Source organism: Juglans regia, chromosome 11, assembly GCF_001411555.2.
Source record: "Juglans regia cultivar Chandler chromosome 11, Walnut 2.0, whole genome shotgun sequence".
Lineage (NCBI taxonomy): Eukaryota > Viridiplantae > Streptophyta > Magnoliopsida > Fagales > Juglandaceae > Juglans > Juglans regia.
Window position 1 is genome coordinate 18,674,700 of NC_049911.1, and position 14,806 is coordinate 18,689,505.

General features: G+C 34.6%; 1 protein-coding gene across 1 annotated transcript; it reads right to left on the reverse strand.

Annotated features, from left to right (window-relative positions):
- Positions 1 to 512: 512 nt before the first annotated feature.
- LOC108997268 (endoribonuclease Dicer homolog 2-like) lies at positions 513 to 14,806 on the reverse strand. Its single transcript, XM_018973459.2, has 23 exons — positions 14,592 to 14,806; positions 14,378 to 14,467; positions 13,517 to 13,694; positions 12,132 to 12,245; positions 11,339 to 11,473; positions 9,780 to 9,864; positions 9,607 to 9,671; positions 9,340 to 9,480; positions 8,432 to 8,560; positions 8,185 to 8,332; positions 7,993 to 8,092; positions 7,369 to 7,564; positions 7,120 to 7,280; positions 6,191 to 6,409; positions 5,858 to 6,078; positions 5,416 to 5,690; positions 4,867 to 5,291; positions 4,624 to 4,727; positions 3,886 to 4,082; positions 3,007 to 3,216; positions 1,951 to 2,361; positions 1,401 to 1,679; positions 513 to 1,180 (listed from the first exon to the last, which is right to left on the reverse strand). Exons 2-23 carry the CDS (start codon positions 14,446 to 14,448, stop codon positions 833 to 835), a joined length of 4,212 nt encoding a protein of 1,403 aa, XP_018829004.1. The 5' UTR covers positions 14,449 to 14,467; positions 14,592 to 14,806; the 3' UTR covers positions 513 to 832.

A 14,806-nucleotide genomic window follows, 5' to 3' on the forward strand; every position in this document is an offset into this window, starting at 1 on the left:
AAAGAAACCCACAAATGAGGAGCTCTGGCCATTGGTCTAAGGGGCAATTGTTTTTCCCTTCATTTTTCCTCCAAGTACATGCAACATCCAGAAACTCAGAACGACCCTTTTTCCAGTCCGAGAAGAAAAGGGAAAAGCCACTTTAGAAAACAGAAGTTTGAGCACCACATTCTGGCAGAATGAAATTCTCTAACCCAAGAAATATATTTTCCATGAAAAACAGAGATTACCAGACGAAATAATTATTATATGTAATGTTTGGCAATTAAACTCTGTCCTATATCTATCTTCCTTTTGACTTCAATTCTTCGCACTATCAATCATAATTTCTACTTCATTTAGGCAATCAAGCTCCTCACTTGTATTATAAAAAAATTGTCTATAAGAATAAAAAAAAAGCTAAGTTACGAAGAAACCAAGGCCTGACTTGGACAGTGCATCCATCTCATTTGTCTCATCTACATTAGCAATTTTCCCAGACTTCCAAATAAAATATAATAAATAATACAACTTTTTCAAATCCCAAAATAACAATAATATTATAACAATATTTTATTCAACTTTCATCTCATCTCATCTCATCTAAACTCACTATCCAAACCACTTCACAATTACAATTACAATTACAGCATCTCCTAGAAACAGAGCCACCCATGTAAGTACTAACAAAACAAAAACAAGAAGATAAATTACAAATCCTCTTTACACCAAATGAGATCTTTGATAAGAGGGAAACCTCAAAACACTAACATTAATAACTCCAGATGGTAATATATCCATTACTTCCGAAGTGCAAAACTTCCTCAGCTTGTATCTGTCCGTTCAGCTTTTATCATGTTAAACCGAATCTTTTCATGGACTCCAAAACTTTTTTACAGGCTACTTTTTTTGCAATCGTTTTATCTTTGTCTGTAGCAGTACCCTTGAATAGATGTCCTTTAGCTTCGACCTCTATTGTAATTGAAATAAGACCATTGTTGCGGGACTTGATGGGTTTATTCATGATGTAATGCTCTTTTTGGCATAACTCATTCAACTCCCGTGAAGGATTGGGCTTCACTGTTTCAGGTGTAACCAGAGGCTCCAAAAGTGGCCTTATACTGCAAAAGACCACCTCCATATCGTATCTTGAATCAACAAGAATGGCTCCTGCAAGAGACTCTATAACATCACCAAGTACCTGTCATAAATTAGAAAATATCTGATGATTTCTCAAATAAAATCAGAACTTGAAAAGCCAAAACCTATGTATTAACCACAAGTAGGGAAGTGAGGATTTTAAAAAAGGGAACAGAATGGATGAAGAGAAGAAAGGGAAGGAACAAAATAAGCAAAGAAGAGGAAATCAAACTCCAGCATCAAGTTAGGTGAAAACATTTCTAAGCTTAAACTCAATTAACCTTAGGGAAACTTGTCTCTGACTCCCATCCAAAAGTTGATTCAGAAGATAACTTCTCGAAGTTGTAAACAGTTTCAACTATATGCTTGTGAAGTTCTTGTGAGGCATGGAGGATGTGTTTATGTAGCCCACACTTAACCGCAGATCGAGCATAACAATCATTATTCACAGAAGCAGATCTCATATCAGTTAGTAAGGCTGGCGACAGCCCAGGATATTTAAAGTAGAAATGCTTGGTTATGATATAATCCAACACGGAGTCCCCAAGAAATTCAAGTCGCTGCACAAGTAACAAATTGTTAACATCTTCAAGAACGAAAATAAAAAATAAATAAGATAATTAAAACTCCTGAAACAGAAAAAAGAGAGAGGTGAAGAGATAGAACGTGTTTGAGAAGTACGTGTCTGTGTTTTATCAGAAAATGCAAACAGCAATCATTTTGTGGTTACCATATACAGTTAAAATATACAGTCAATAAAATGAAGCTAACGTGCAAGTTGTCTGATGAAATTAGTGGCAGGACTCTCAACTCTATTGCCATCTAATTTACCTGATAGCATCTTGGAATCTCAGGAAGCATGTAAGAACCATGGGTCAATGCTTCCACTAACAAAGAGTGACCATGAAATGAGTAGTTCACTAGGTTCTCCAACTGTCTAACATTTAGAAGCTTCTCAGCGTGAACTTGGAAGTGCCTCTCGTATGGTGTAATGTGAAAATCCACCTTTATACCCAACCAATCCATAAAAAATAAGGCTGCCGTTTCACCACCTGTGCTAACTAATGCACCAATTAGTGCCTCAACAACATCAGCGACAAGTTTACTCTTCACCTTCCTAGTTTCCTTAATATATATTTTTCTTGTATTAAAAAGCAACTCCTCACTTAATGCATAACTCACAGATCTATCACCAGGAATGATCCACTTTTTTGGATCGAAGGACTTGTTACGAATAAACCCCTACAATTTGAAAATTGGAAAGTGAGTCAACAATACAATGAAATAAACTGAAGTTAAAAGTATCATGAGAACTAAGCAAATATAAAATAGTCATATCACAAAAGGAGTTCCAAAAGGACATTCAACTTTGATGAACATGGTGAAATTTGAAGCAGCTAAAGGCCTAATTTTACTTTTTCTAACCAAGTCTTCTGAAGGGAGAAGGTTCTGGAAATAATGCAAATTAATACATACCAAAAGTTCAGGATCCTTGCGCAACAATATTTGCAAGAGGAAGTAGAGGGGTTTCAGAATGTATACATACTAGAACTGAACGTAAGGATATTTACAACTGAAATGAAGGAATGTCATGCAAGCCAGTACAACAAGAAACAAGCAAATAGAAAATGGCATATCTGAGATCCCTAGATGCAATACGCCAGAGGATTAGAACCAGTTCTACCACAAGTTAACCATAAAGTCAATATCCTATTGGCATTTGATTTAGTACCGAAAGGGACAGAATATACAAACCATATGCATGCAATATACGTACAAAACAACATCAATAACTCTAAAAAAACAGAAATATAAAAGTGAAAAATAAAACAAATCCATAAGAATGAAAAGACCATAAATTTAAAGAACCATTAAAAAAGAAATTACTGGAAGTTTGCGGTCACATCCAAACTTGCAGAGAGCTGCATTCGAAATTAATTTTTCTTTCTTGACACTGAGGACACCCTCGTGCTGATTTTTATAGGTCTTGAAAAGCTGTTGACTGACAGCATATTTGAGAAAAGAATCTCCAAGTGTTTCCAAGGACTCCAAGTGGAATATCTCTTGGCAATTCTTTGTAGTAATTGCTTCCAGCACCTACAATGAAGATATCGTCAGTACAATTTCAAACAAAAATTTCAATATGCTTTCAATGACTGATAAATAAAACTTATTAAACAGTTGATCAGGCCAAAATGTGAGGGCCAGAGAGGGGTGGAGGCTGTCAGTGAATGGAGTCATGTCACCAGTAACTAAATAACTTTCCTGACACAGCAACTAAGTACAAAGAATATCTTCTATAATGCATTGGATGAACGGTGGAGTTTCAGTGGAAAGTAAAACTAAGTTGGCAAGAAATCAATGTAAATGTGGCTAATATACAATGCAAAAAATTCAATGTAAATATAGCTAATATACAATACTATAAATAGGAAAAAGATCAGTTCCACGCTTTATTTTGAATGATAAGTAATACTTTCATGAAATGGATCAGGACCACATGCTTTATCCACGAAAATGTATAGGACAAAAAAAAAGCTTATCTTCAATGTTCCAAAAGTAGCATGCATGATCTCAGTTGTTCTTGACAGCAAAGGCTATTCACTCAAGTCCATTGTTTACACAATCATTCTATTGCACAATACTTATGATAATAGACATAAAAAGTCATATAAGCCAAAAAAACATAGACAAGATCATTATGGACTGGCACTTCGGTTCATAAATGCCAACAACTATGCGAGCTAATTTATAAGGATAATGTACCTTGGAGACTGGAATGACATCATTTTGCATGCAATGATCCAAAAGCATCCTTTTTAAGTTGACAGCTATAAGCAAAGACTCAAGCCGGTGCAAGATTGAGGGAACAAATGAGAACGAATAAAATATAGAGACAGGTATCGGCGACATAACTATAGAACAAAGTTCCGGAGGCAATTCAACCGACCGCTTACTCGATCCTGAAAACATAAAACATTTAATGTTTACTTATACAGAAATATCATAGATCTAATCAAGTCAAAGAGCTTATTCAAGAAAATTTCTTCTAGGGTGTCCTAGTCATTCACTCCCTTCCCACAGAATATCATAATACCACCTGTATTTGGGGATTAAATTAAGATGAATAACTTCTGGGGAGAGGGGCAGACCAGCTGGCATAATTTATTTTGTTCTAATCAAAAGGATTGGACAAGAGTCCAAAACCAACAACACAGAGTCTAAAGAATTATGTGAAATCAAAGACTAGTGGGAAAAAAAGGCAAATCTTCATTCAAATTATGCATCCATTTTATACAAACCACATTCCAAATAAAGGGTAGAACCAACTATACTAGTACTTGAACTGAAACCATGTCCAAGAGAATCATAGAATAGTTCACGCTATAATTTTGAGGGAGTAGAGGCACAAAGAACTGGAAAATCGCCAATGACTTTTGACATGCTTTGCTTGTGCAAAAGAAAGGATGAGAATGTAACATATGGGAAAAGAGAATTTTAAACCTTTCTCTTTCTGCTCTCTGCATCTTTGAAGGTAATTTTGCACCTGAAAAATGTGTATCCCATTAACCAATGATTCATGATCAAATCGCAGCTTGATGCCATGCCTGCATTTTCAAAGATTCAGATTAATTATAATTTAACACTGCAAAAATATAACATATTCCATCCATTTTATTGTAACAGATTCCATTCAATTTAAAGAACAATGTTATTTTTTTCAATCAAGAGCCAATAAGAACATACCATTCTTCAAAGTACTTCTTGTAGGTCATGATTCTGCCATCCCGAAGCGTCAGACATGAGTTTGCATTCAATCCCAAAATCTCAGTTATGCAATACACATTACCATTGTGTGGGGTGCAGACCAAAGAATTCTGAAGCAGGCAAATGCATACAGGACCATCTTTGGTTTGCACACTACGAGCACAACCCATGGGCAAATAACAATTTAAGTGATATTCACAAAAATTTTCACATGAAAAGAGCACAGAAGTAACACATAGCCAATCAATGATCAGAGGTCTCTGATGTTTGCCAGTGGCTGGGAGCAAAAGATAATCAGTCTCATCTCCCAAAAACTCTCCATCCAAACATTCTTTTAACTTGTTCAAATTGCGATCTATAAGAACTCTTAAAAGAGTTATCTGAAACCTTCTACACAAAAGGACCTGCAAATAAAGTTTCACAAAGAGAAATAAATTCCTTTATTATTTTACATACCACTTATACGAACAGATTAAAGCAAAGAAAATACATGTGTGTGTGTGTGAGAGAGAGAGAGAGAGAGGTTACTTGATCTGGTCTAAAATTAATAACTCCTACATATTTAAAGTTCACCGTCAAACTACCCCTGTCAGTGTCCAAGTCAAAATGCATGCTTCCAACCTCAGATCCTAGCTCATTTTTCATGACAAGGACAATATCACGAACTGGAATGTCATACACAAAGCTCTGCTTCAACTCAATCAAGTAGCAATGATACGTCATTATATCAGAATCCTTTGGCCAGCGACCGACCAGTTCAGGTGAGAAGTAACAGGGTTGCTCATCAATATAAGGTTCATTCCCTGTACATTAAACAGTTACAGAGAGGAATAGTAGAAATCGTGAAAAGGTTCAAAAAATTGACTGGGAAAAAAATGCAAGGGGGTACAGACTTCTCTGTCTTGTAAACGACATCACAAGTATAGATTCATTGCAGGCAGAAATAAAGGCCACAATATAAAAATATTACCACTTTCTTGAGCATCAGCTTCTTCCACAACAATATCTGGAACAAGATTATCAGTCAAAGCACCAATCTCATGAAGTTGCTTGCATGCTTCGAGGCAGGCAGTTTGCTTCAGAATTTTAGCATTGATGTTTCCTCGTAAAACAACTTTTTGTAAAGGACAGCTCTTGGGAAGATATAAAGTGCAAGTCTTCTGATCCCACCTGGGAGCTGGTTTAAAATAGCTAGAGAAGATAAAAGAAAGAGATAAGCTCAAATCACAGAAAACTTGAAGTTAATAATTTAATGAACAATAGCACCATTGAAAATAAAGATTAATAATTTAGAATAACTAACCAATCAGAAGGGAGCCGTGAACAATAGAAGAATATCAAACTGACACTAGAAGAAAGAGTCACAGTCGCTCCAGTGCTTTCAACACAATAAAATTTCTCATCATTTAAATCGATTTGAAGAGGTGAGCAAGGAAGCGAAGCATGACGTAATGATGCATTTCTCATGATATCTCCACTAGCAAGATATTTCTCCAGTCGAGATTGAGTAGCACAATCCTCACTGTAGATTATGAAAAGACAATATTGTACAGAGTGAACCATATATGTTCTAAATACGTCAGCTCGGCATTTTCTTCCTAGGAAGAAATAGTAAATCCAAAGATTTTAGGGAGAGAAATTAGTGGCACTCTGGGCATGTTTGGGTAATGAAATGAGATGAGAATTCTATGAATAATAGTGAAATGGTTTATGAATAATAGTGAAATGGTTTCAGGTAAGCTATTTTATTGGATTTTGGGAAATGAGAAAAAAAATAGAATAAAAATATTATAAAGTTAAAAAATTGTTGAATATAATTTTTTAATATAATTTTTGTTTTAAAATTTGAAAAAGTTGTATTGTTTTTTGTGTTTTGTTTGGAAGTTTGGGAAATGAGTAATACTACGTATAGCCTTGGAATACGCAAGAGCTGCGAAATCTTTTTGAAAAAAAGTGAGGTCCACTTTTAAAAAATTAGTAATTAGTTTTTTTAATGAGGATCTTATATTTATTCACATATTTCAAAGAAATTGTGCGGCCCTTGCATATTCCACAAGGGCAAATATCATTTCTCTTGAAATGAGATAGAATGTTCTCAACTCATCTCACTTCCTAAACATGGCCTTAGACTTAAATTGGAAACAAAATTGAGGTAGAAATTTTCAGAAATTTTCAAAACTCATGTTCCTGAATGAACCAGGGTTAAAAGGTGTATGATTAAAAGAATATTACCTCTTAACCATTAAAATGTAATCTGAATGTTTCATTCTAGCACGGCCCCTGGACTGTATGAAACTACAAACAGTGGCAGAAGGGTCAAATCTAATAACCAAGTTGCAGCTTTGAACATCTAAACCCTCTTCAAGAATTGATGTTGCAACAATGACGTTCACCTATGGACACATTTCAGACCACAGTCAAACAAGGAAATCGGTGATTAGCACATCATTCTGAAACTCTGTGGACGAAGAAAAAACATACCATGCCTTTACGAAATTCCTGCACAATTTCATTTTGTTTTTTCCTTGTCTGTGATTGCAACCGAGAGTTGTTCCCTGCAATGTATTTAGACTTCCAGCTGCAGTATTTTGGAAGCAACTCCTCCAAAAGAGAATGTAATACAATGGCTGTAACAATCCTTTCCACAAAGACTATACATCTGATATCCTTTAGATATCTGTATTCACATAATTCATGGAAAATGTTAGGAACGAATGTTTCAATTACGTAGATGAGTTTAACAAAAAAGACCAAAAAAAATAAATGTAAGTTTCAAATTCTGGCCAACCCATTACTTTTCTAGAATTGAGAACTAGAGATTACATACGAGCAATATCCTACATAGGATTTATGGAAAAGAGCTCAGCTTTATCAAAATGATTAACATAGGTTTGTGACAAACTTAAATTAGCTCATTCATGCCTCCTTCAAATTATTATTATGTTAGAGAAGTCAACGTTCCTACAAACATGGGAACAAATACTTGGAAAGTTTCAGTTATTTGAGAGTGCAAATTGATGAGGCTAGACTCCAGGCATTTTAATTAGATATAAAATGGCATTTATCAAGTTTCACAAAGATAATGATGAAGCATGGCAGGAGAACCTGTATTCAAGAAGCGATTCAATGAGACAGACAACTTTTGAAGTTAGAAGCCCTGCGTCCATATTAGCTTTAACATCATTACCGATAGACCAGTCTGGACCTGAATATAAGAAAAGAGAGAATGAATGAAAGTAATCTACAAATGGAAAGGCAAATCAACAGCATTTCTTCAGATTTAAGGTTTTAAGGTACCTGATGGAATGTAAGTTGAAAATGCATGGAAAGCATCCAAACTGAAATGTTTAACAATTGTCTCACCAAACACATCCAGTTTACCCCATGGAATTGAGTCAGCTTCAGTGCACAAGTCAGAATCAAAGCATGAAAAGGACTGTGCAGCCTGTTTCACAGATACACAACCAGTTTGATGTCAGCTAAGCCATTGCCATTAATAGAGTGAATCCAAAAACATAGAGAACAAAGACTGAGAAATTAGTACCTTTAGAGCCAGCCAAACACCAAGCTCATCCAAACAGAATATCAAAGCTGAAAAAACCTTTGATATATTTTTGCTCATAGAATCTTTAGTAGATCCTACAAGATCAGACTTCTTCAGAGAGAGTTCGTGCTGAGGAGAACCAACTCAACTGTTAGTGCTTTCCATGAAGCAAACTAGCCCTTTCAAGTTAAACATACAGATATGTAAAAAAAAAATGGATAACAAAAAGACTACTTATCATATACCATGTAATGTCCCAAGGGAAGGAAGGCCCAAGCCTCATTTGGGCCCTACTCCAAAAGGACTAGTCAATGGTATAGTTGGAGCCCCATTAGAATCATTATAAAGAGGAAGAATTCCTCCCAACCAAGTAATGCGAGATCTCATACACCACCTACACACATCACTCAATATGGGATATCAAAATCTCGCCCCCTAAATTTCCAATGTCCTAGTCAGGCCATTCCATCATAGGCGACACAGCTCAAGTCCCACATTATTAGCAAGGATCCGGTTATGATACCATCTATAACGCCCCAGGGGAATGCCCAAGCCACATTTGAATCTTACTCCAAAAGGACTAATCAATGATACAATTTCAGCCTCATTGGAATCATTATAAAAAGCAATAACTTCTCTCTCCCAAGGAATGTGGATCCCATATAAAACCTAAAATACATCACTTAGTATGTGGTATCACATACCAATAATTGACATTATACACAGAATGGAAGTTACAATTAAATGTGGAAGTGCAGAGGTTTCAGAACAACAAAACACCTAGCATGGTGGTTTTCGACACAATTTTCTAAATTGGAATCAAACTCCAAATTTATATCTAATCCATTTTGCAACATGTCCATATAGAATAGAATTTATTACATAAGACATTCATAAAATGTGCTCACCTTTTCTTTCAAACTCTGCAATTCAATAGTTAAATGAGCATATAAGCTACAAGGGATTTCCTTGTGCCTATAAACCTTAAACTTCGGAGTTGAAAACGGTATAAACTGAGCAAGCACAGATTCACTAGCACAGGTATAAACCTTCAACCAACAAGATAATAATAACAAAAGTCAATCAATTATTTACCCATGAAACTAACACAATCATTAGGCAAATGAACAATCCACAAACAAACTGAGGAAGAGTTTAGACACAGCAGAAGCAACCTTTGAATTCATCAGGGTCTCAAGTTCCTTAATCTTTTCCCAAAAACAGAATTCTGACACTCCACCTATATCCATAGGAAGGGGAAAAAGGTTAGAAATCAAAATATTATATTCATCGCCAAGCAGAGAGTATAAAGTTACAATTAGTATAAGCTATAGCAAAGGTTGCGTACTTTTTGTTTTTATGGGAGAAGCAGTCATTCCAAATATTCTAGGAAGTTTGGATATTTCAGACCTTAGCTGACGGTGATAGAACTCCTGAAAATGCATTCCAGAAGCTTTGAATATAACAAAGGCATGTGTTTTATATGCAACAAATACATTATCAATAAGAAATAATGCGACGTGAAATTTCAGTCATCTCATTAGTGACAAATCAACCAAACAAGAATGGCAACTTCAACAAAACCAAATCCAACAATTGCATGCATTGCAAGTACAAAACCCTCTAAATATCATGCATTTTACCTCCTCTCCAAGATATTTAACAAAAAAAAAAAACACCTCATTTTCCAATATCAATAAGATTGCAAAGTCGTTACCGCAAAATATAACAAAATCTTGATAACATAATGACCAATCCATGAACAAGCCCAATAAGAATAATCCAAAATCTTCCATATATGGCCATCTCTTCTGTGAAATAACAATAATAGTGAATGTTTGGCTATTGACTTGACAGCAGCCACCAAAAATACTTAACCACTTAGGCCCTATTTGGATAGTGAAAGTGTTTCATCTCAACATTACAATTTTTCCAGATTCACACACAAAATATAATAAACAATTCAACTTTTTCAAATCTTAAAACAATAATAATATTAAAAAATAATATTCTAACAATATTTTATTCAATTTTCAACTTTTATCTAAAATCATATCATCTCATCTAACTATCCAAACCACACCTTAATCAATGAGAAATATGCCCAACACCCAACAACTTATATGAAGATATCAGTGTTCTAGATAAATTAGTAATACTAAAATTTACTAACATCCTTAACTCAAGCTTTATGGCAAGGGAAATCCCAGTATCATTAATAATGTATCTGACCTCCAAAATACATAAAAGATAATAGCACATGTTTAATTCACAATCTTACAGACCAGTCAGTTTAGAATACAGATACTCGTAAGATTGAAAAATAGAAATCCCAAAGAAAAAGCTATAATACGCATTAAAAGAAATTAAAGAAGTCCAAAGAGGTAGTAGTTTTAAGGCTACGTTTGGATGTTGAGATGGGTTGAGTTAACTTGTTAATAGTAGTATTTTATGACCCATTGAGATGGGTTTAACTTTTTAGGTTGAAATGTATGAAGTAGGTTGAGATGTATGAAGTAGGTTGAGATGAGTTTATATATAGATTGAAAAAGTAGTGTCCCATCAATAATTGATTCGAGATGAGTTAAGTTTGGTTCAACAACCAAACACAACCTAAATCTCTTGTTCAGTATTACTCCGATGAATGGATTCTCCATCTTCTAATACGTGTCAAGAAATGCAAGAAAAGAGAAACGTTTTTTCCAATGAAATAAAATTGGAGACAGAATTGGCAACATGAAGGTAGAATGATTTCCCACAACCAAAGAAAGATTAACCACACAAAATTAGGCAGCCAAACCTATTTTATCAGAGAAGTTTCCAATGGATAAGCACTTGGCACAAATATGATCATTAATGGCTGGAGATGGACTGGCAATAAAGAAAGAAGAAAATATAGCAACTTACCGTCATAATGCAAGCATAAGGGTGCTTACCCTTGGCATGGTGACATTCATCAATTATTAAAACCTTAATCATGCTTAATTTGAAAAAGCTATGTCTCAAGCCAGCAAGCAAAATTGCAGGTGTCATTACTAGCACCTGGAAGAAAGAAAAAATAAATTAATAAACCAATTGTAATTATAACTGATTGATTTTAGCTTTTGACATATAACTTACACACCTACATGGAATACACACAATCCTATTCCTCACTCCTTGCTTATGTGGGGTGGAAATAATCATTTGATGCAGAGATCATAGTGGCACTGATTGTTCTGCCGCGTGTTATTAATGTATAGAAATTAAACTAAGTTTTACCCAAAAATTTACTGAGTAAGAGCACCTTCATACAAACAATTAAAACATTTCTAATCATAAAAGTTAGAAAGCAAGAAATTATCAGACCATCACAACCCTCATCAGACCACAATTATCAGCACAATGTTGATAAATACTTTCAGAAAAAACATGTTTTCGCAAATTTACACCTTTATGAATGGCTTCTGGCTGTCAAAGTCCAGCATTGTGCATTTTTAAGAAAGTGGTAGATAAATGCATTCGAGAAAATTTTAATTTTTTCATGGAACACAAAACCTGGAAACAAAAAATAATTAGCACACTATCGTAGATGTAGTGAACTTGTACATTGAATATATTGAGAACATTGAAAAGTTCCGAACCAAGTGTAGTAGATTCTTAGATCAAATATAAACACATGATCTTTTTCTCTAATTGAAGTGAATATGAAAATTCCTACCTCATGTTTTTCTATGTGTTTCTTCCATATAGCAGCATCCCAAAAGTCAACTCCCATTTCTCCATAATACATGCCCACATTCAGGTCAGTGTGCATTTTCACGGCCTCACCTTGCTATAAATAAACAGAGGAAAAAATGAATTTTGGCTTATATCCACAAATGGCACTGTCTCATAATTCCAGAATTTCCTACCCATTATTTAATATAAGAAGTCAGAGATTTTGTTTGAAACTTTTTAATATAAGTCCAGAATTTCCTTTAAATTAATTTGAAAACCCAAATTTGACGATCTCAAATGCCATCAGGATGCATGATGCACATGAAATTAAAATTTTCAAAATTCTTTTTCCTCTTTTCTTTTTGTTTTTTGAAAACCAAATTTCTTTCCTTTTTTTTCTGAGAAGTCTTGTGTTGGCTACATGTTTGGCTATAAAATATTTTGAGAATGATTGAAAATGCTTAAGAATTTTTTTTAGATGTCTATTTCTTGAGTTTTGGAAAAGGAGTGAGAAAGTTTTAAATATATTTTTTTTAAAATAAGTTTTGTTTTGGGAGTTTTTAAAGTGGATAAGTAGAGTTGAAAAGATGCTAGAATATAATTGTTTTAGATTATTTTTTGTTTTGGTATTTGTAAAAGTGGTTTTGATACTGTGTTTGGGTAATGATTGGATAAAAAGTTGACAATATGTTTTTTTGAGATTTTTTTGAGTATTATGATTTTTTTACAAATAAATGTAGGGCAATCTCATAGCTTAAGCTGCACAAAACTAGAGCAACAAAGCGGCAAAAAAATTGAGATCTGAAGATATTAGCCGTTAGGTTTGAATTGTTTAAGGTTCTTGAAAACCTAATTCTCCCAAACCAAACATGGCCTAAAATTTTCCAAATTTTCAACAATCAAATCAAACAGCTTTAAGGATAAAAAATATCCTGCAATGCTACTGAGCATTAGAAAAGGGGAAAAAAAAAAGAAAATCCAATGCTTATTGTATCACCACCCATAGGGACCATACCTAACAACTCAAAAAATATGATCTGAAAATTGAAGAAATTAAAAATAAATGTGCTGAATCGCATAAAACCCAAAGGTGTTTAATTTATGACTAATGCTGGATATTAAACTCTCGTCCCACTATATATAATGTAGCTCTTCTAACACCCTTTGATCATCGTTTATTTTTTTAAGAAAAACTCAAATGTTGATGGGCAATCTTTGTCGTAGTGAGAAGAATGTGAGATGATAGTGTGGAATTTAGAATTGTCATCCGTTTTTATATTCCTCGTGCACACATAAGCAAGCATATACCTATGCCTAATGCATACATGTGAGTGCATGCATGATGACATGAAGAGAAGGAAATGGTTCGGGTAGCAGTTGCCATACTTGAGAGACCAATACAACTTGGGGAACTAAGAAGACTGCAATGAAAGGTGAAGGCTTGCGGAGAAGATAGGCATAGCTGCGCAGAAGCATGATGGCAATAAGAGTCTTGCCGGAGCCAGTCTCCAAGAACACTATAGTGTTCTGCTTGATTGATATCTCCAGCGCTTCAAGCTGATAACTGCAACAACAACGTACCATACATTTTTCTTTTATTTTTTAGCCCAAATTTAACACACAAACACCCTCCCCAGTCCCCACACCAAAGAGAGATCAAAATGACTGCAACTCCAGAAACTTTTGGTGAACGCTTATCTGTGATACGAAGGCAAACAGAAACTTAAAAAGAAAACAAAAACCCATTTTTGGTTAAATATCTACCTTCATTTCCCATAACCAAACAATGAAAAACGAAAATAAGAATCCATCCAGCACTAATCCGAAACAACAGCCCGATATTTAATTTTTCTGCTAATATATATATTAACCAAACAATAAAAGAGAAAATTGAGGAACCACCGTCTTGCAAATGAGAGAGAATCAGCAGATGGATGCCGGAATCCACCACCTTCTTGATATCTCTTTTGTTTATAGTCTCTATAGAGTTGGTTTTGTTTATTTTTTTATTGCATTTCGTTGGAATTAATCTGATCTGTTTGGTGAATGATGGTATAGAGAGTAAAAAGAGCCATGGAATCTGTTACTGTCTTAGAAGGTGGATAAAAGCATCCATCTACTAATCCTCTCTCATTTACAAGAAAGTGGTTCCTCAATTTTCTCTTTTCTTCTTATCAACCAAACAATAAAAGATATATATATATATTCTCATCAACCAAATAATAAAAGAGAAAATTAAGGAATCACCTTCTTGCAAATGAGAGAGGATCAGCAGATGGATGCTGGGATCCAGCTCCTAAGACAGTAACAGATTCCATGACTTCTCTTTTTCGCTCTCTACATCATCATTCACCAAACAGAACAGATTAATCTCCAACGAAGTGCAATAAAAAAATAATCAAAACCAACTCTATAGAGACTATAAACAAAAGAGATATCAAATGAAAGTAAATAATCTAACCCAAAGTTGAGAACTTGAAAACTCAGTGGTTCATGCAGAGAGTGATCGAAGAGAAACGAGAGAAAGAAGAAATTCCAAGCTGTATGGTAGTAGAGTGTGATTACAGAGGTTTGAGTAAAAAGCGCGTTGCAGTCTGCAGAGCAGAAGTGCGCTGCAACGCTGCAGTTATATACTTGAAGACTTGGAAAATTGCTGTACTCCTTCCTGGGGTTGGA

Bases quoted from the DNA above. Each gene is read 5' to 3' on its own strand.
- LOC108997268 (XM_018973459.2), bottom strand. From the start codon at position 14,448: ATGGAATCTGTTACTGTCTTAGGAGCTGGATCCCAGCATCCATCTGCT. The intron at 6,410-7,119 runs GTAATATTCTTT...CATAATCTACAG, and splicing joins TACATTTTAATGGTTAAGAG to TGAGGATTGTGCTACTCAAT. The intron at 5,292-5,415 runs GTAACCTCTCTC...CTTTATTTGCAG, and splicing joins TTAATTTTAGACCAGATCAA to GTCCTTTTGTGTAGAAGGTT.